The sequence below is a fragment of the Sparus aurata genome, chromosome 20, assembly GCF_900880675.1.
Source record: "Sparus aurata chromosome 20, fSpaAur1.1, whole genome shotgun sequence".
Classification (NCBI taxonomy): domain Eukaryota; kingdom Metazoa; phylum Chordata; class Actinopteri; order Spariformes; family Sparidae; genus Sparus; species Sparus aurata.
The window spans coordinates 21,355,883-21,376,412 of NC_044206.1; the positions used below are offsets into that span (position 1 = coordinate 21,355,883).

The window sequence follows — 20,530 nt, forward strand, 5'->3', positions numbered from 1 at the left end:
CAAACAATAGAGGCGATTCTCACGGGCCACTTTATCTGAGTTAACAGGTTTTATATTCTTGCTAACATTACAAATACTGTATTCATCCCGTCATGTTCATATCGCTGATTATCACCATGATTATATATTTGTCCTTCTCCCCTACAGAGTCTTGTTTACACTGCTCTGATTCTACATTGGATGTGTTCAGCAACAGTAATCAGCTTTAGCTGCTGGACAAACACCAGTGTGTTGACTGATGCAGCGCAGAACAAACAGGCAAGGCTGTCGGACTAACTAATCTAAATCTGCTACCTGAATTAAATGCAGAGATACACACATATACACCAGATTGACACACCAACATCTCTGTGAGGCTTAACTAATGCATAGCAGTGCTTTGAGCTACAATTCTTACATTGACAATGTTAACATGTCAATGTTTAACATCCTCACCATCTTTGTTGAATGTGTAAGCATTCTGACATTTGCTAGCTGAAGCTGAGGCTGATGGGAATGTCATTAGTTTTTCATTAATGCAGCATTTTCCCCTCTGTGGAAGACTTTGGCTGCAAGTACTTGGCTCATTTCAGTTAAAAATAGGCAATTTCATGGAGCACCCCTCTGAGTGTACAGAGCTGTACTCTTTGGCTCTATGCAGCATGTCATCCCCCTTCTCTCTCACTCTCTCCCTGTTTCCTGTCACTCTACGCCTGTCCTATCAAATAAAGCCAAAGGCCAACTTAGTATTTTTTTAAATATGCAATTGAACCTCATTTTCTACCATTATTAATATCTGAGCACAGCAAAGCAAGTCCACTGGGGATATAACTACAACCACTAGATCTGGGAAAAGTCTTATAATTGGGTTAATGCGTTACAAATTAATTTTACCTCCATTCAGCTATAGTGGTGCCCAATACAGCTTGGGTGCTGCACCTGAGCCTTATAATGGGAAGGAAAACCCTGGAATCTGGTTCTCGACCAAAGTATTGGACAGAAATCTGACTTGATGACGAAGCAGTACAGCAAAAGTTACTTGATCATCAACATCATTAAAAGCCATCGTCCAGGCAACTTGAATGTTTGTATGTGCTTCAAGGAAATCCATCCAGTGGATTTTTGCAGTTGGGACCAAAGTGACGGACTGACTGACAAACAGACCAACAGACAGAGCAACAATGCCATCCAAATAGCTATGTCGCTAGCATGGCTAAAACACAACTAAGCAGCAGCTAAAAGTCTTGTTTATCCTGCCCTTCTGTGGGTAGTCTTGTATAGCCAGACCAGTCCAAGGCACTGTAAGCACTGGAGAAAGGTCTGGCTGCAAAAATAATAATCCTGCTATATGGGGGAAAATGCTCTGGCATGTCTGTATTTCTTTAAACCAATCACAATCTTGACAGGCGGGCGAAGCAAAGCTCAGGGAGCAACAATGGTGCAAGTGGGAAGCTAGCTGAAATCCTGCACAGGAAAAAGTAACAGCTTGTTTACACTCATACTGTCACTAACAACCTTCGTATTAGGGTGACTTGCAATTCTCAGCGTGCAGGTTGCTAGCTCTGGGGGTAGCTGTCGTTTCCTGTAGAGACAGGGATACTGAAAACAGTGACAAAGATTGCAAAATAGAGGTGAATGACAGGTTTATACCCACAGTGCAGTGTACATCCGGTGAGTCAGACTCTTCAACCTCTCTGCAGCTATGTAAACGTGTACTCGAGGGTGTGGTCAGCACACCAGGACATCACTGTTGGGTGTGTTACAGGTGCAAGAAAAACCACAACAGAGGAGGCGACAGACTTGAAACACTGCTTACAGGTTTACTCTTCTACAATATGTTATGTTCTCCAAACAACAAGTCTCCATGATCTCTGCTGAGCCCCGTACATGTTGGACTGATTCCAATCAATCACATATTTCATTCAGCTCCAAGCAAGCTGTTTTTTATCGACTTATTGTTCCTGCAGTCACAAATCCAAAGTCAATGTCACGTCTAAAGTCAATTTGTATGTGATTCTAGTTACAAACAGGAATTCCCATCCATACCATAATCCTGTAATTTGAGCAAATAAGTGCTAATATCCCCAGTGATGTCTGAGCTGTTCTGCCTACGCATCCAGCATGCACAATTCATAGTAAATGGGTAATATGTGAAACAATGTGTGGCGCCGTGCCTGTAGCACAAAGCAACCCGACAGAGGTAAAGCTGCAGCGGTGATGAATTTCATAAAACACAAACAAACAAAGCACACACAGCCTTTCTCCTCTGTCACAGAACACAGGTTTACCTGCGACAGTGTGTGCCGAGCAGCCGATTCCTCTCTGCTCTCTGTGCCCTGATGTGTGACAGTAATGCTATCTGATAGGCTGTTCCCTACCAGAGATGTCACTGAAATAGAAATCCCTTATCAAGGACAAAACGCTACAGCTGTAAGAAAAAAAAAAAAAATCTGCAGATGAATATCTGTGATTCGTTCTTTCAGGGAAAGTTGTCAAATTAGAATCTGAATGTATTTCCCACTGCACTAGAAATGCCAGAATGCGTGACAGCAGCAGGAAGACCTTGAAGTAACCTCCTCTCACACAGGAACACTCGAGCACACACTGCGAAAATCCCAAACCCCACGACAATTCCTAATGCCTTTCCTATGGTATCTTAAAAGCTACAACAAAGGCCATTTGAGAGAAAAGTCAGTCCATGCTTTTATGTACAAAAAAAGTCATCCAGAGACTTCCAGTGCTCAGGAAACTGATGGAAAGATGCAAGAAAAAACAATCTGCCTCAAATCAAACCTCTGCTGAGCGAGAGGGAAGTGAGAAGCTCGAGATGCTGATTGGTGCTGAGCCGAACGAGCTGGGAATCAAACTTCAACAAGCACACACACTCTGGGACACCGTGGACCAGCTTCAGAGGACTCTTTTATGTCTAACACTGGATTCCTGACAGGCAGATACAGAGTTTGTTTATGGGGAGATGACGGATATCTTCATTCTAATCCACAGAGTCTACAGCTCTGTTAAACGTTAATAGACCTTTCTTCACGGCAGACATTTTGACCTTATAAAGCAGGAAACGCTGAGCTGGAACTAATACAGTTAACCACAGCTCCATTACATTCAGTATGCTGTGAGCCAGCATGTATATGCCAACAGCAGGACCCTGGACTGACACAGCTAAATACTTATTAATAATATTAGTTACACCTGTGTAAGGCAGTTAAAGCTTCTGTGAAATAGGTCTATACATTGTGTTAATGTAACAAGTCCCTGGGGGGATTTAAAGAGGCACTACAGCAATTTTACATGTCAAAGTCAATTTACAAGTCACGGTAGGAACTACTTAGCCAAGTCTGAGAAAATACTGCAGGTGATGTCATCACAGTTATCTCATCTTGGGTAGGGAGGATTTACTGAGGAGATGCTGTGTCTTTGGAGCTTTGAGTTGCATTATCAGAAGGTGGAGATTAACAATTAATTGAAATATTATTGAAATCACAAAAAACTAATTTGTGTGTCTTAACATACTATTATAAAATGAAGCACTGAAGTCCTACAGATGTGCCCCGGGCTACCATTCATATCAGACGTACTTGTTTTGTGCAGAACCTTGCCAAAATCTAATCATGAATATAATTTCATTAAAGCCCAACCAGACTATCGATATAGGCCGATCACAGATGTATCGTACTAGATGTGGATGTATTTTCTGATATATGCCATTTGCGGATTTACCACTGTGCTCTACCTGGCAAACTCAAATAAGGATTGTAGCTGCAGACACTCTGTTAAAGTCTTAGAATTGCAAGACTGAATCACAGGAGAACTCCTCTTGAGGGATCAATACAGTGTCCTGATATTTCAACAGCCTGGAGTGTACACCATGCACCAGGTGTCCTGCCTGGGGCAGGAGCTAGACACTGATAGCTTTGTCATCTCTCACCTCTCTCCAGTGAAGCCCGGTTGAGACAGAGATTAAATAAAAACACAGTGCCCTCAAACAACTGAAGGGGAACCATTGATGCTGCAAGGGCGTCATCTTTTACTACAACCAAATGCGACAGCATCTAGCAAAGCGCTGGGTTGGTCAATCAGAGACACGACAGCACATATTTTTGGCAGATAACTATGTAATATTAATGAGTTATTTTCATATTTTACAGTGAAAACTTTCAAGAGTAATAAAATCCTTCCTCATATAATAAACCACTGTGCTCCATGTAGAATTCATGGATTGTATCAGCGGTGCCTGAAGAAGAACGACCCCACCAACGCAGCCCCTTGTATTTTGAGCGCAGGGCTGTTTTCAGTCCAAACACCCACTAAGGAATCTGTGGATCCAAAAAGGCAGGAATAACATGAAAATGAATCACACTTGAAACTGGGGCTGGGTTTTAAAAAAAAAGAAAGAAATACATTTCCGAAGAAAATGCTTGAGGTAATATGTAACTACTAAATTCCGAGGAAAGTTTGTTGTTTCAGTTCACTGATGTCATTTTAGATAATTAAGTTTATTGTTGATCTGTAAAATATTCTGACTTGTTTACACACCTTTGTCACCACATTCAAGGGATCATTGCAAAAGATTGTATAAATCTGCCGATATAGAGAGTCAAAGTCACGGCCCATCTGGTGGACCTCATGGAACCTTATTTTGTAAAGAATGAGCAAAGAAAATGTTTGATCCCGTTTGAATTGTGATAAGAAATCTTTTATCTTACCTTTTAAATTCACAAACATGTGTGATTCATGGCACAATTCAAGTGGGATCCAAAAAATTATTTGTCTCCCTCCATTCACTTCCACACAAAGTTGTTTCCGAAATAAGGTCCCATGAAGGAAACTGAAAGGGGCGTAATCTTGTCTCTCTATAGATCAATTTTGGATTTCTTTCACTTACTAATATCAGTATCGGCAGTCAACACTTCTAAAATTGTAGTGGATGTCCAATTTAATGTGATAAATATGATTAAAATGCAGCACACACCAACAATCGCACACAATAATGTGGAGAACCATCAGGAAAGCCCACCACACTCAGTAATGGCACCCCTGCAGCTCAGGGTCGACAACAATGCAGTAATCTTTGATGTGGCTACTGCCCCATGATAAGGACTCTGTGTGTGTCTGCATGTGTGTGATCGTTTAAAGAACAAATGGCAGAACAATATATATGTGATATATTGGCTGCTGCAGAGGAGTTTAAATAATTGCTGTCACAGTGTCCACATGAGGTCATTATCAGCACTTTATGTCGGGCGACTGTCACCTGCAAGGGGAAAATTTTACAGTTGCTGCTGAGAAAAGTGTGACGCAGTCGTTTGCAATTAAGCTGATTTATTAGAGAAAAGCCACCGCCGTCCCTTCAAGGAGAGGCTTCTCTCCGCTTATTCCCTCTATTTTTCTTCCACTTGTACACAACTTCTGCAGGCTGGAATACAAAAATACTGATGACAAAAGCATAAAAGGCTGCCTCACTTTCTTTATCCTTCTTCTCATTGCCAGACAAGTCTTTTTTAAAAGCGAAATTCTTTCTTCCTCCGAGCCTACTGCATATCATTTGTCTTCATACAGAGGGATTTGCCTTTAAAGAGACTTGGTTATTTTTTGTCTATAAAGAAAAATCTCCTCTGGTAAGAAATGCTATATGACAGTATTCAGCATCTTTCCTCCAACAACAACGGGCACCTCTGAAAATTATCTTCTGTTCTCGTCTCAATGTCCTCACATGTTTCTCTGTGTTGTCAGTGTGTTTGTCAGATGCCTGCATCTGCCAGAGGTAATATGAGTTCAGGGTAAAAGATGGTGGATCATTATGGGAAAAAGAAAATGTAGCAATGTGAGCTAGATAACTTTTATAGCAAGCAACAAAATACAAAAAAAAAAAAAGATATCAGATCAATTATACACCAATGTCATAAATATGGACAGCTAGAGGTGCGTTTGTGCTATTCAATTATCAAAAACATTGATTACGAGTTAATAACTTTGCTAACACAGGATATAATGACTAAGTGAGTAAATACAGGTAATAGAACAATTAGGACGGTCTGGCAAGTCCAGGAAAAGATAACAATTATGTTGTATCATAATATTACGATCTTAAATCCAAGACAATACCTAGTCTATTCTCACGATATGATATTGATCAATTGCCCAGCTCTGTCTTGCAGCCTTTTATTTCAGCGTCGAAAAAAAACGTCCTTCTCCTAATAAAAGGTGAAAACAACACTGCCGCAATTATCCAGTTTCAGTCTGGTCCTGGCAGAGTCAAAGAGTCAGCTAGCTGTAAAGATCATTAAGCTAAATAGCCATGGGCAGCTACGATTAGCTGCAGTTAGCGGTTACTTAGGTTCCATCAGGAAACTCTGTAAATCACAGAGAGATGAGGCAGAGCAGCTGGAGGACCTCAGAAGGAAAACCAGAAAATATTTTGTCTATAAAAGACGATCCAGTTTCACTGACACAAAACTGTCACAAATTCACAATTTCTAAAAGATTTTTTTTATTTTAATTATGTTCTTCCGAAGCTGACAGCAACCATATCATATCACATCTGGATCACTGTCATTTACATATTTCATTTTAAAAAGATGGGGGTATTTCTTCCTTTCAGGGTTAGAGGAAGAATCGCCAAATCCTGTTTTTGGTTTCGATGATCAAAATTGAAAGCTCAATTTGATCGACTAGACGATAAAAAAATGTGACACGCCTAGTTGGTGACGTGGTGCCTCACCAGAGATCGTACCTGTTCACTCAAGTTACACAGTGCAAGAACAGGTGTTGAATGACGAAGCATCATTCTTCCTTTCACATGTCAGCGCAGCTTAAAGATGAATTTAAAGCTTATATTCTAAGTTAAAACAGTTAAATAAGGTTGCCTGAAAGCTACATACATCCTGCTACGTATATGTTAGCAGTCTGAGCACAGATGTGATAGTTTCAGACTCGGATGCATCCGGGGGCCGAAGCAGGTCAAGTCAGTAAAATATTAAAGTGAAAGATGTTCTGAGAGTGTCCTAGAAAAAACATGGACAGATTTTACATGCTTTTTACCAGAAAGAACACGTAAAAACAGGGGTGCATTTTTTATTATGAATGGAGCTGACAGAGTGACTGAACTCACTGATCACGACTGCCTAAAACATCTTAAAGCACCTTGCAGCAGAGTTTTTGATCAGCCCTCTCAGTTCCAGGAGCCTCGCTGAATAAATTAAACAACATCCGCAGACAGGCTGCCAAGATTATCCTGGGTCAGCTTTACTGAGTCGGGAAAGCCAAATTAACAGAGATTTCTTGTTAATAACTGCCTTGCGTTGTGTCGTAAATGTTTAACTGCTTCCTGTGTCTAGAAAGACCAAAGTTGTTCAATTCGACACTAAAAAGTTCACAATTTACCACAGATCTCACTGCAAAGTTTCCTCTATGACAACATTGTCCAAATATAAAAATAACTACATCTACAGACCTCATTTAATAGCAATAAAACAAGTTTCCATGTCATCACATTCGAGCAATATTTGCCAAACAGGCGTCAGGGATGAACTGAGAGCAGAGTTACTGCTGCTCAACTGAGGGAAGTGTCCTTGAACAAAAAACTGAATCTGTGCCAGCTCCACAGGTGCTGCTCTCAGCCTGCACTCTGCTCAAAAGGCAATCATTACTTCCCCTTCAAACAAGAGAATCTATACTTTATGAAGACACTGAGAGACGCAAGCTGAGTGCCAACACCACACTGGAAGATGGAGACACGACACACAGCTGCAAACAATATGAAACCGTTCCACACAGAGCTCGGGGGGGAAATGGATCTAAACTGTTACAAAAGACAAGCAAAACGTTTATATTTTTCGTGGAGTTTAACTGACAGGTCACAGTTTGATTGTATTGTACACTAACTGCAAAAACAGCCTGCAGTAAGGATTATATTTCAAACAGTAAATTGGGGATGCAACTGCAAAATTTTCGTGATCCCTTAATCTGTGGATTATTTTCTCGAATAATTGATCAGCTGTTTAGTTGAGAAAATGTCAGCGTCTCTCAAATCCCAAGAGGACGTCCTCACAACCACAACCCAAAGATATTCAGTCTATTGTCAGGAGTAAAGAATCCAGAGAATCTTCACTGTAAAACAAGTTCTAAACAAATTAACTGATTATCTAAATAGTTGTTCAGTCATTTAATAACTTCCAGCTAACCGTTTAATCATGGTAGTGCTATACTAAATAGAATTGGTATGTTTAATGGAAATGCAACAATGTAAAGTGTTGTGTGGAGATTTTCACACTATATGTGGTTTCTAAATGTAGATTCTTTCGAGTCGATATAAACAATGACTGAATCAAGTTTTTTGTACTTGAGTCGGTCGTGGCGATTTTCAGTGTGGGAATCTAAGAATTGAATTTGTCTTCCTCATAACAGCAAAGAAAACATTTGGAGTATTTCTTCCACTGCTGGTGATGCAGCAGCCAAAAAGAAGACTCTTTACTGAAACAATCAGTCAGATGACTGAAGATCAATGACTGTTAATGTTGTTGTAATCACTGAAATAACAAACAATTCAACTTTCAAAAAGCTATTAAAAAATGTCCATCTGTAATGTATGCGTAAGTATTTGGGACTTTTTGGACATTGTGAAATAAATAAATAAAATACGTAATGGATAATCAATGATGAAAATAATCTATCAGAAGAATTGATCCAGGGATCCAGGTTGAGGTCCAAGCAGTCAGCAGGTTCCTTCTCCATAATATGGAGTCTTTTAGTCAGTTAAAGTTTCACCACTTTAAGCTTTCGTAGACATCCTCCAAAATGATGAAGCCTCTGGTGTTAAAGCTGATCTCAGGTTTCTACAGTCTGCGCGGAACCAAATTTCTCAAAAATGATGTTTTGACTTATGAAGGAAGTCAAAGGAAGAAACATCAAGAATCAAACAGCAGCAGCCTCTAAATGTCAGAGAGCAAATCAGCTCTGGGGAGCAGAGATATCCCTGAGTCAATATTATAGTCGGCTCGCCCTCACCTGGTGGCTCCGTGGCAACCGCATCAGTCGGCCCTGTGATGTCGGCACCCTCTGCTCTGCAGCTTCTTCTCTCTGCCCTTCATCTGTTCCTGCCTTTCTCTGTCTCTCCTCCATCTCCTTCCAGATGTCAACAAGTTTGATCAGGCTGACGTGGGAAAACTGCTGTTTGGCTGCCGCTCTTCGGCTCTCTGACAGATCCTCAACCCGCCTCTTCTCCTTCTTTTTGCTCCCAAGTCACTTATGATTCCAACACACTTGATCTGCTACCCACCACGAGCGCCACCAGCTCCACCCGCTCCACCCGCCCCCCTCTGAAACCCTCCTGGGGAGCTGCGGAGGGCTCTGGTATGTCATTGAGGTGACATGACTCACACAGTCATGCAGCACAAAGAGATAAGTTTGAGATGTTCAAGGGCGACTGTATAGTCTGTGTTTCAAAACATTCTGTTCAAATTTAATCCTCTCAGCGATTTCCGAGTGCGACAGCACGCAAGATGTGACAGGACTCATATTGAACCACGATGAATTTTAAAGATAGCTGGTTCTTTTTTTCAATCCTATCTCCCAAAATGTTCAAGAGACTCGAGTCTTGCTCTGCTCTGACACAGATTTGTGCAGTGAGAGTGTGCTGGAGGGTGAACAGAGGAGGGTATCATGTAAATCAATACTGATTAAAGAGAGAGAGGACCTCCATTTTACACTGCGCCAGCCTACAGTCGGTTAAAACTGCAGCAGCACCAGTTTGTGCCTCTCATGTATCATATGCAGAGATAAGTGCCTTTTATTTGGAAGATAAATACCTGGTGGTCTTTAAAAACCCAGAAGGTTGTTTAATAACACTGTGGGAAGGTTTTTACAGAGTCCTCAAAAGACCCTTTTTACCATCTGGACGAAAAATATTCCATCCGCAGTGAGATAAAAAAAAATCTTTTTCACCAGTTTCCCAGGAAATAATTCCCTGCACACATCGAAACAAAGATAATCTGGAGAGAAAACTGTACAATCAGCCCAGCTTGGAACATTGGTTTAAAATACATCTATCATGCAGATGCAAGTGTATTAGAAAGTTTTTTAACGACAGTCAGGGATAGAGCTGAGAAATACATTGTTTGAACTCCTAAATTTAAAGTGATTAAGACTGTAGTTTTTGAGAGCATTTTTGTCTTTATTTGACAGAATTACATACCTGCAATCTAGTGAGAGGAAACAGGACAGAAATAAAAACATGTGACAATGGCTCCTGGCTAGAACCAAACCAGAAATGTTGCAGTCACATGGTGTGTGTCTTAAGCCCAAGCCTCCAGGAACATCACTGGGTTTCAAAGCCAATTTTATGTTGCAGACAAACTGTGTCACTGCAACCTCGGGTGATGCATAGGGCCCAAAAACACTTTTTCCAATAAGCTTATAGTGTAAAAGAAGTGGCTGTTAAATGGTAGATACTTTTTTGAGAGTCACAACCCCTGCAAAATGACTTGTTTCACTATCAGAATTTGATCCATATGGTCTAATAACATTTTGTATGTCCGTCATTTAAAAGCAGCTCTGTGGAACTGCGTCGTGCTCGAAGTCGCTCTATCTAACATAAGCTTCTGTTGCTTTCGGTTAGCAGGGCAGAGAGAGGCAGTGAGACCGAGGGAGGTTTATTGGACCGAATGGATCACATTCTGATGGCAAGTCGATTTGTGGGGGTTTGACGCTCCAAAAAACAGTATCCATCATTTTATAGACGCTCCTTTAACAATGTAAGCTTACGAAAAAAAAGTATTTTTGGGTCCCAGAGCATAACGCAACATCATAATTACGCAGTTTGGCCACTATGAAAGTTGGCTTCAAAGCCCGTCGCTCTACCCGGAGGCTTGACTGAGACGAGGTACCTGAGAACATAATGTCACAACCTTTAAAATGTAGCGGAAAATCCAAACCAAGTCCTTCACAAAGAAATCCACAGTTAAAAGAAATCGTCCACAAGCTTGTATAGATAACACGGAGAGACAGGGAAGGTCTCATTTTTCACATTGTAATCCACTCACATGTAGCCAATAAAAAAGTCATTAATAGATGTTAATAATAAAATATGTTACATAGAGTGAAACAATGAATGAAGGCACATTTCCTTAATATAATAAGCACCAATTATCAGCTATTATTTTACCAATACAATACAAGCCGTTATACATTTACCAATATTGGGCCGATGTAGAGTATATACACCATGCTTTCCTACCAAAATCCTTACACATCTCGTTTGTGATCAAATTAGTTTGTACATCGCAGCTTTCACAAAACTCAAATATATGGCATGAATACTGTACGTTTTCTTCTTGTGAAGGATAAAATATATTTCATTAAATCATATTAATTTCTTATTGTGTCATTGTTTTGAAGCACTAACTATACAATTCTGGAGGAAACCTTCTATACCAGCTCCTATCGTGGTTTACAGGACTGTCGTGACTCCAGATGAAAAGCTGACTTTGAATATATTGATCACAGCTACAAGGGAAATAGATTTTTTTTTTTGCCTCATCACTGTTTGCTAGCCAGAGATTCACCCTTCTGAAAAAAATTGATTCTTACCTCCGTGACTAAAATGTAATGATGCAGATTTTAAAAAGGACAAACCCACCGAATGTTTCCAAACATCTATTAAAGATAGACACCGATTTTGAGTTCAATATGTCCATGATGCAAGTCTATATTTTGAAACCCCTGCAACAGACACAAAGGCAACACAGAATTGATCCATTAACATCCAGCATATAACCATCAAACTATCAACTGTATCACTCTTTCCATCTCTCTGACTAACAGCACCCTCTGTACATCCATCCATCAATAGCCTCTTTCATGCTGCCCCAGATGCCAACCACAGAGAGGCTGAACATCAACAGTCTCCCATCTGCACAGGCAGTAAACAAGTGCTGCTGCCAGACGCAACCGACACCACCAGACACTCACACCCCCGACCCTCTCAGTCCTGTCAATATCTGCAGGGAAAAGACACTTCTAATATCTTGCAAATGGGATGCAACACTTAAAACTGATTAGAGTATCTGTATTTAGTTACTCAATCGGAGGCTTATCTCAAATCAAACCAAACTGAAAAGCAACTCAGAAAATGCTTAAACTCACTGTCCCAGATTTGACTTTATAGTCAAACACTGCAGTAAGAGTAGAGTACCAAAGATGTACCTCAGCTCTTAAGGGAAACCAAATACATCTTCAGCAAACATGCAGGTAAAAAGACCTATGTGGAGCAAACACACACTCACACACAGACAGCATCACACTGAAGACGAGAGGGACAGCGGAGGTAAACAGCGGTAGTTTCCCAGCACCCCCAGCGCGTCAGAGAAGGGCACTCAAGTTAGAAATACCTGCAACTACAGAATGGACGGAGAGAGAGGGGACATGCCTGGGAAGGAGGAATTGCCCATTCTCCGCCTCGATGCACCTGTTTTACTGTCCTCTTATCGCGCCGTCACTTTTCTGATCTTCTTTATGCCTTTAACCTCTTCTTTCTTCTCCATTCACTCTCTTCTTCTACTCTTGTTTCTCACTGCTTCCAGTCTTCCCTCGCTCCAGTTTTATCCCTTTCTTCTCTGCGGGTCCATGTCTGAGCTGTGTCAGCATGTGGCGGACGGAGATGCTCTGCCTGTGATGGTTATGAGAGAGCACGCTGGAGTGCAGAGGCGCTCCTAACCATGTCTTAGCATGGCCACTGAATAAACTCATGTTTTATGGATGCAGAGCCCTCCCCGATCTGCCTCTCTTAAAGGGCCAGCACACCATTCCCGATGCCTTTGATCTTAGTGCTGTCATTAGACGCATTGGATTTTAATCATGTCTGTGGGAATACACTTGGGTGTGTATCAGCGATTCAGTAGCTCTATGTGGGCTTGACACTTCCTCATTTGCAGCAGAGGAGGGGAAGCAATTGATCGAAGGATGAAAAGGAATCCAGAAAAAAGTGAATGCAGATGTTTCTTTGACAGTTTCAGCAGACATATTAATTAATTATGAATATCCGCCAGCAGAGCAGCAAACACTGTCAGTGTATCATGGGCAGTGCTGTGAATGTATGTGATGCAACACTGCTGCAGCTGATCCCTGAGTGTGTATATATATATATATATATATATATATATATATATATATATATATATATATATATATACACGTGTGTGTGTGTGTGGGCATGGGTGTGCCAGCAACAAAGGATATTGTCAAAGTAAATCCTGCAGTAGCACCGGCTGTAATTCAATCCTGAGTTGAAGGCCATGAATTAATGAGACCGACTGTGTGTGTGAGAGTGTGTGTGTTCAGGGTCAGAGGGGCTGTAAGTCATGCACACTATGACACCTGATAATAGCATCTCCAGGGCAGAGAGTAAGGAAATGTTTGGCCTGCGGATGTTCCTAACAACTAGTTTTCCTGATGTTTAAGCAAAAGTTTAAAGTTAGACAAGTCAGCTCTTCTGAAAACTTGAAAACTCAAGCTCAATTAAATCCTTCACAGAAGTTGCATTTAACACAAATCCAACAAGCTGTGTCCATGACCTTGCCATTTTGTCAAATTAACTCAACTTTCTTTCATATTTGACTAATCTACATATTTTTCTCCAAGTCTCAGCAACAATAGCAGGCCCCCATCACGAACCTTGTTTCTGGTTGTGAAGATGCAGACACGACATGAACGTCTTACATTTACCGACAAAAGACACCTGGCCAATGGCCGAAAGGCGGCAGGGTCAGCACGTCCATCTGTGATCACAGACACTAAAACAGGTATTTTAAGCCAAACCATGATGTTCTCCTAACCCTAAACAAGTGGGTTTGTCTTGATATCTAACCAGAGCATAAGAAAAGCATTGTGAAAAGAAATAAACAGAAAATTCAATCTGTGGCGATTGGTTTGTCACATTAGTAGCAGCTGGCAACATTTGATGAGGATGCTCCACATCATCCATTAATTCCTGATAATGGAAACATTGTTGGGTGTTATCCCCAACCAAACTGATGAGAAATTCTGGTGCCGCCTAGTGAGGCTAGCACTGTTTGACTAGTTGACTCAGCAATGAAACAATAAAGTAGAATAAAAACAATTAATCACTTTTCAATGTTATTCTTATTCTTTCGTACTTTGTGACAATAAACTGAATATATTTGGGTTTTCTTCTGACAATTAAAAGGTCTTCATTATGGGCTTTGGAAAACACAGCACAACTCTTTTCTTCTTTTTTTTTTTTACCATTGTCTGACATTATGTAGAAAAAAAAAAAACTAATCAATTAATCAAGAAAATAATCCCACGACTGCAGCCCTACCAGACAGACAACAGCTCAATAAGGAGTTTGTTCGCATAAAACTGTCGGGACAAAATGAGTCATAACAATATTAAGCAGACACCAGTACAGCTCTGCATACTGACGAACTAGAGTGGACATGACGCTGTTCACTCGTCAATACATAGGCTTGTTTGTTCGGTGGCCTGAATTGACTGGCTGATAAATAAAACATGGTGATAAATTAAAGATAGCGCTCGCTGGGCCTTGAGCGCGCGGATGCTCCCGTGATCGCCCTAATGCTCCAGAGTGTCTTCTCTTTGCCCTTCAGAGAGTGGCCCTCACTTTACTGCACAAACGCACATGCCACACACACACACACACACACACACACACACACACACACCTAATGCCACAGGTGGGTAATAGAAAAGCATATCAGTATGATGTATGCTCAGCCTTGGTTTCTCTCTCCAGGAAATCTCATCGAGCATCATTTGTGCGCCGACATCCTCAGCACCTTTCTATAGGTGGTGAGGTAATTAAAACACTAAGTCACAGCTCAGCAAGAGACAAGTCGTACCCTGAAGAGACCGAAGAGAGGGGGCGTAATTATTGAGGCAAGTAAGAAAGGTGAAGGGAATTAGAGTAAGGAAAAAGAGGAAAGTACAAGTGTAAAGTTTAACACCATTTTCCTGATTTGAAATCTGTTTTTATGTGTTTTAACCTCATAAATAGTAGATCTAAACATTCCTTTTCCTTTTAAATGTGTAAGCAGTAAAAGGAGGTAGACATAGGTGGTTAAAAGAAACCTGTCCTGGTTAGAGGAGGAGGGTTGGAGGCTGAGAGGTGACAGGTGGACAGGTTGACAGGCTATGTGAATGATGGAGAAAGCAGAGAAACAGACAGTAGAAAGACAGATGAATGTAGGAGAAATAAATACAGAGCAGGAGCAGACAGACAGAGATGACAGGATAATTACAGATTCATGGATTCCTGTTGACCGGTGACAGTAAGAGCAGCTGCTCTCTGGCTACGTCGGGCCGGGGGAGCTGAATAATGAATCGGGATGCCGTCGATGTTGCAGACTCGTACGGTAACAGCAGATACATCACACAGAGCTGCAGCAATTACACAGACAGAGAGAGGAAAAGGCAGGTGCAGGAAACTTCAAAAGGACTGATGTGGTGGCCCTGAAAATTGCCAGATGTCAGAAAGAAGGACGCCGGTTCAAGTGAGGCGACGGCAGAGACTCTCTGAGGGTCAGGGCCACGAATGCGAAGATGGCAGCGGATAACTTCTTCGAAATAATGTCACACCAGGACGACAGGGTCTCCTTTAGTGGCAGATGAGGGCAAAAATAATCATAGTGGAGTCTCATTAAAGACACATCCTGATTAAATAATCCTTTATTTAGCTCCCACACTCAAAGCAGGAAGAGCCATCCTCTTCCCTCCCCTGTGGTAATAAAGCTTTGGATAGTAAACCAAAGAATGAGATCATCAGCGATGGAAAGTAACTAAGTACAATGATTCAAGTACTGTGCTTTCGTGCAATTTTAAGGTACTTGTACTTTCCTTGAGTACTTCCATTTCTGCTTCTTCTGCCGTACTTTTATTCCACTACATATATTTTTTATCTCAGTTACTTTGCAGATTTAGACAGAGACTAATACTTCTATACTGTTACTTAGGTAAAAAATGTTATGGACTTTTTGGGTCGATGTTCTTACATTAATGGTTCGGGTCAGTCCAGAATTGATTCAGACTTAATTGTAGGTGAAAAGTTGGACACATACAGGACTCCACAGAGGAGAGCCAGGGCACACTTTAAATCTCATAAGTAGTGTCACACTTGAAGAAGATGCTGACATTTGGCAGGAAAAGAAGGAATGAAGAATGAAAAAGGACCCAACCAGGTTTCTAAATATTCAGACAGACAGTTAGATCCATACTAAAGATGTAGTGCACCACAGGGGGGGCGAGCACTTCAAACAAAATTAAATTAAAGTATACTTCATCGTAATTGCATTCACACATTTGTGTGTTTAATTACTGGAACGACAGCAACAACAGCCTTGATCTCCTGCTGAAAACAATATATGAAGCCAGACTGACTGACAGACACCAGTTTCATTAAAGCATTTAAAACTGATATCATCATGTCAGACTGTGAACATATGCCATTAGACAACTCTGTCATTAAATACCTCATTTTATAAACAGGATTAAAGACTTGACTGTGGCTCAAGCTGTGTGTAAATGATCTGATGTTTACCTGTAACTGCAACACCTTCTGTTTGTCATTGGTTTGGTTTTAATTGAGATCATCTATTTTTAGATTTCATAACAATCAGGTAGACAGACACTTTGATCTCTGCCTGAATGTGAATTATCATGCTTAAGTGGGTCAGGTAAATACTGTGTTTTTTTAATGAAGTTCTGCACTGCGTGGGCAGGTTTCTGAGTGACTCTGCCGGACATCATTTTAAATGATTCAGAGGGACAAACTGACAATAAACGAGCTCTTTGCAGAACTGTAGAGCTGCATGCCAGGCAAATGTTTGATCAGATTGTTTCTTAATGTTTATGATTAACTGCTCCAAAGAGCAAAAAACTGACAGTAACAGCAACACACCTTTTTATAAGTACTTCTCTGTGAACCATCTGTCCTGATTTCCTCCTGGGAATGGCATAACCACCATTAAAGACCAACAGCATAGACCTGCTTTTGTCAATGTCACATTTTTGGTCCATGGGAAACCTCACAAGTGCCCTAATTCTGTTGTCAAAGGCATAAAATCAGCAGATGTTGTTCCAGTTTGTCCACAGACCAGACACAACAACTGGCAAAGCAGCTCTTTGCATTCCAGTGAGCCCAGTAAATGATTGGGTAAACTATGAGCTACAGTCACTGGTAAACAAGTGGGAGACTGTCTCCAATACAGACAAAAACCTCTGTGTTTCAGAACAGTATTAGAGGCTGTTCATACCTGACATTATAATGTGTCTCAAGTGACCATTTGTGATTGGATCTCACTTCTCCACTCCATATGAAAATTAACAAGTGCCTCTTTCAAATGAGCTGATGTTTTTGAATGGCGGACAAACAGTTGCAGCCAACATGCTGGGACAAACTGGCGCATTAAAGAACAAAATGTATTGTATTGTTACTGTATTGGTTAATGCTGAATTTATGAAAGGGGGCAAATGATTAAGAATGACTCTATACTTCTGAAATTTCTACTCATTCAAAACCCTCAAAGTTGTACAATTTGTTATGGGAGTCTGGGGAAATTGTGGTCACTAGTTCAATGGTGACATCAGTTGAAACAGACAGTATGTTCACAAACATCTGCAGCTCACCTTGACAGCTGAGAGAACCCAAACATGTCATCTACATCACAGTGAACCACATGGAAATCCAATGGCTTGTTCCATCTTCTGACACAGGATGTCAGTTCTGTGAGTGGTCCTTCAACGTGGCCTGGGAACAAATTGAGATTATTGTGACTGCCTTCTGCTAAGAGTGTTAGCAGTTAGCCCACAGAATGCTTCGTTGTCTTTGTGCATCTTAAACCAGTTAATCCATATTTACTACAAGCTTTGAAAATTAATGTCAGATGTTTTACAAGGGTGACGTCAATTCAATTCATTTCAATTCATCTATATACCTACCTACTTATTCATGCCGAGGGGGGTCCTCGGACATCTCCCAGCATGCACTGGGCAAAAGTAGAGACTCTCTCCACACTCTCCCGTCCTGATTCGGTGCTAAATTTACATATTTACATCGCCGGACTATTCAGAGAACCGCATGTCTTTTTACTGTGAAATGAAACTACAGAGCCTGAAGGAAACCACAGCGATGAGGTGAGAATACATCCTCCCTGCTCATAGAAAGGACCAAGGTCATGAGTTGCACCTGCAGAAGAAGTCCTTTCATCGAACATAATGCTACTTTTGAATTTGAATAGGATCACCCTCTCTTTCGTCTGAGTGCAGCTGAGATGTAAAAGAAGCAAACGCTGCCAAGGGTTGAATAACCATAAAAACTCCATTCAATAAACTAAACACAGATGGTGGTTGAGAAGGACATAACTCAAAATTAGTTAATCTGCTGATTATGTTTTTACAATTAAATGTTTCACAAGATATTGGTGTAAATGTCCATCACAGTTTCCCAGAGCCCGGGTCGATATTTCAAAATGTGTTGTTTAATCGATCCTTCAGTCCACAACCCAACGATTTTGGCTGTTCTAGACTTTCCAAATGTTATTTGACCTAATGGCTCAAATCATTACAGTGAAACGTGTCATTTTCAAGTGGTTGTGTAATGTATCCACCATTTTGCAGAACCCTTCTTTCACAATGTTACTGCAAAAAACTGGCTTCAAAGCCTGGCACTCTTCTTGGAGACTTGGTTAAACATCGAATGTTGCACCACAACGCCCTCGGACTATATCGGAGTATACATCATCATGTTATTCACTGACGACTGCGCTGTCCTGAGTGAGTGAGAATGGCATCCAAACATAGAAAATCGATATCTGGCCGTCAGTATTGATAGTGTGGTGGACCACAACAAATAAATTAATGTGTGGGAAACACTGAAGTAAATTGCTAATGCTGTGTGACCTGGTGGGTAGGGCTGGAGGGGGTGTCTGCTGTGAAATTACATCATTGATTGGGGGGGGGGAGTGGAATTTGGGTTTTATCTTACTGGGTGGGTCTCAATTTGCCTGGGCAGGCTGCCCAAGAAGAGCCTATGTATGGGAAACACTGGGTGGGATAAAATAAGAACATTCTGTAGAAGCACTTTGGGAAATATACCTCTAATAAAGTACTTTAATATTGTTGCAGCGGTACTTTTACTTCCAGTATTCCTTCCACCACTGCAAATAATTGATTTATTTCAAAGTGACATAAACTGACAAATTAAGTATTCAGAAAATATAATGTATATATGAAATATAATGAAAATAAGTTATCCACTGCCCTTAGAAAACTACAAGAAAAACTCATAAATTCAAACATCTAGAAGTCAAACCCAAAACATAGTACATTACAAACTGTGTATTTGCACCAAACACCTGAATCCACAATTAAAAAACAAAAAGCTAAACTTACCGTTAGCCGTTGGATGCTAGCCAAGAGGTTGCTAGCTAAAGTTAGCCCGCTCGTCTTCCCGCTCCGCCTTGATGGCGCAGTAAAAAACAAAACGTTTCTTCAGCTCAGTGACATTTAGCTCCCGTTTTATTCCATCCATGTTTTCTTCTTTCCATCCTCTTCGGACTGCCACAATAAACTTAGAATAAACTGTGATATTATAGGCAACAAAATCTCTTAGTCCAACGGACAGTTTCACATTTGCGCACCTGCCACGGAGTTGATTTAATTGTAAGAGTTTGATTCGAGTCGCTGGGCGTGCCGGGCGGGCGGTGATTCGTATGTGAGATTTTTGTTTGTGTGTTGTTTACAGTAGGCAGAAGTTTGGAGTTGTTCAGGATGCACCAGAGAAAAAGATATTGGCTTTATGTCCTTACATTATGGCTCAGAGTTAGTTTAAAAGCTGGACTTTTCTGTCCATTAATTGATTGATTGTTTGGTTTTGTAAAAAAAAAAAAAAAAAAATGTATTCTGAGAAAGTGATGTGAAATGAACTTTACAAATACATCAAAAGCATTGAAGTAATTAAAAGGAAAAGCAAAAAAAACCTTAATATTATGAAGCTGGGACCATAAATGTGCTTGTATATTGTTTTTACATAAAAATAGTAAATATATATAGATAGATATAGAGTTTGCAGAAATCTTGGTTTAGAGTAACTTGGACCCTGTTTTAAATTTAAATGTATTGAATTTCTTCTTTATTTTACCCATTTTCTTCATATTTCTTTCAAAAATCTATAAATTAAATAGATGTGAATGTCCAATGAAGAAAGAAAATGAATGATCTGTAACTGTGAATAAGCATGACATTTCAATTTCTTACTAAATATTTCACTGATGTCTTGCACATCTGTTTATATTAATTGTATAATTATCAACTTTCTGGCTGTATTTCACAAACTAGTGTGCCACTACTTCAATGGTGACTGTAAGGAGGCGGTAATGCAACATCTCATGTCCAATTTAAGCTAAAAACTGTATTTCATTAACACAAAATGACTGTGTTTTTACAAGTTACAGAATATCTTTAACGACCCCCTGCTGACAAACTATTACCATATTTTAATATGTATTAC

At 40.4% G+C, this 20,530-nt stretch overlaps 1 protein-coding gene across 10 annotated transcripts in view; it reads right to left on the reverse strand.

The window, feature by feature from the left end:
- Positions 1-19,658, reverse strand: part of LOC115570926 (SRC kinase signaling inhibitor 1-like) — a 117,946-nt gene extending 98,288 nt beyond the window's left edge. For 5 of the 10 annotated variants that reach the window (XM_030399730.1, XM_030399735.1, XM_030399732.1 and 2 more), the window contains exon 1: positions 17,650-17,770. Coding sequence is in view for 2 of the 10 variants with exons in the window: in XM_030399729.1 (XP_030255589.1) it covers positions 17,650-17,680 (31 nt within the window). In the remaining 8 variants the exon portion in view is untranslated. Of the gene's footprint in view, positions 1-12,377; positions 12,715-17,649; positions 17,771-19,413 lie in introns of those variants that run through there. The other 5 variants (XM_030399739.1, XM_030399738.1, XM_030399729.1 and 2 more) reach the window with 4 other exon arrangements.
- Positions 19,659-20,530: the final 872 nt, after the last annotated feature.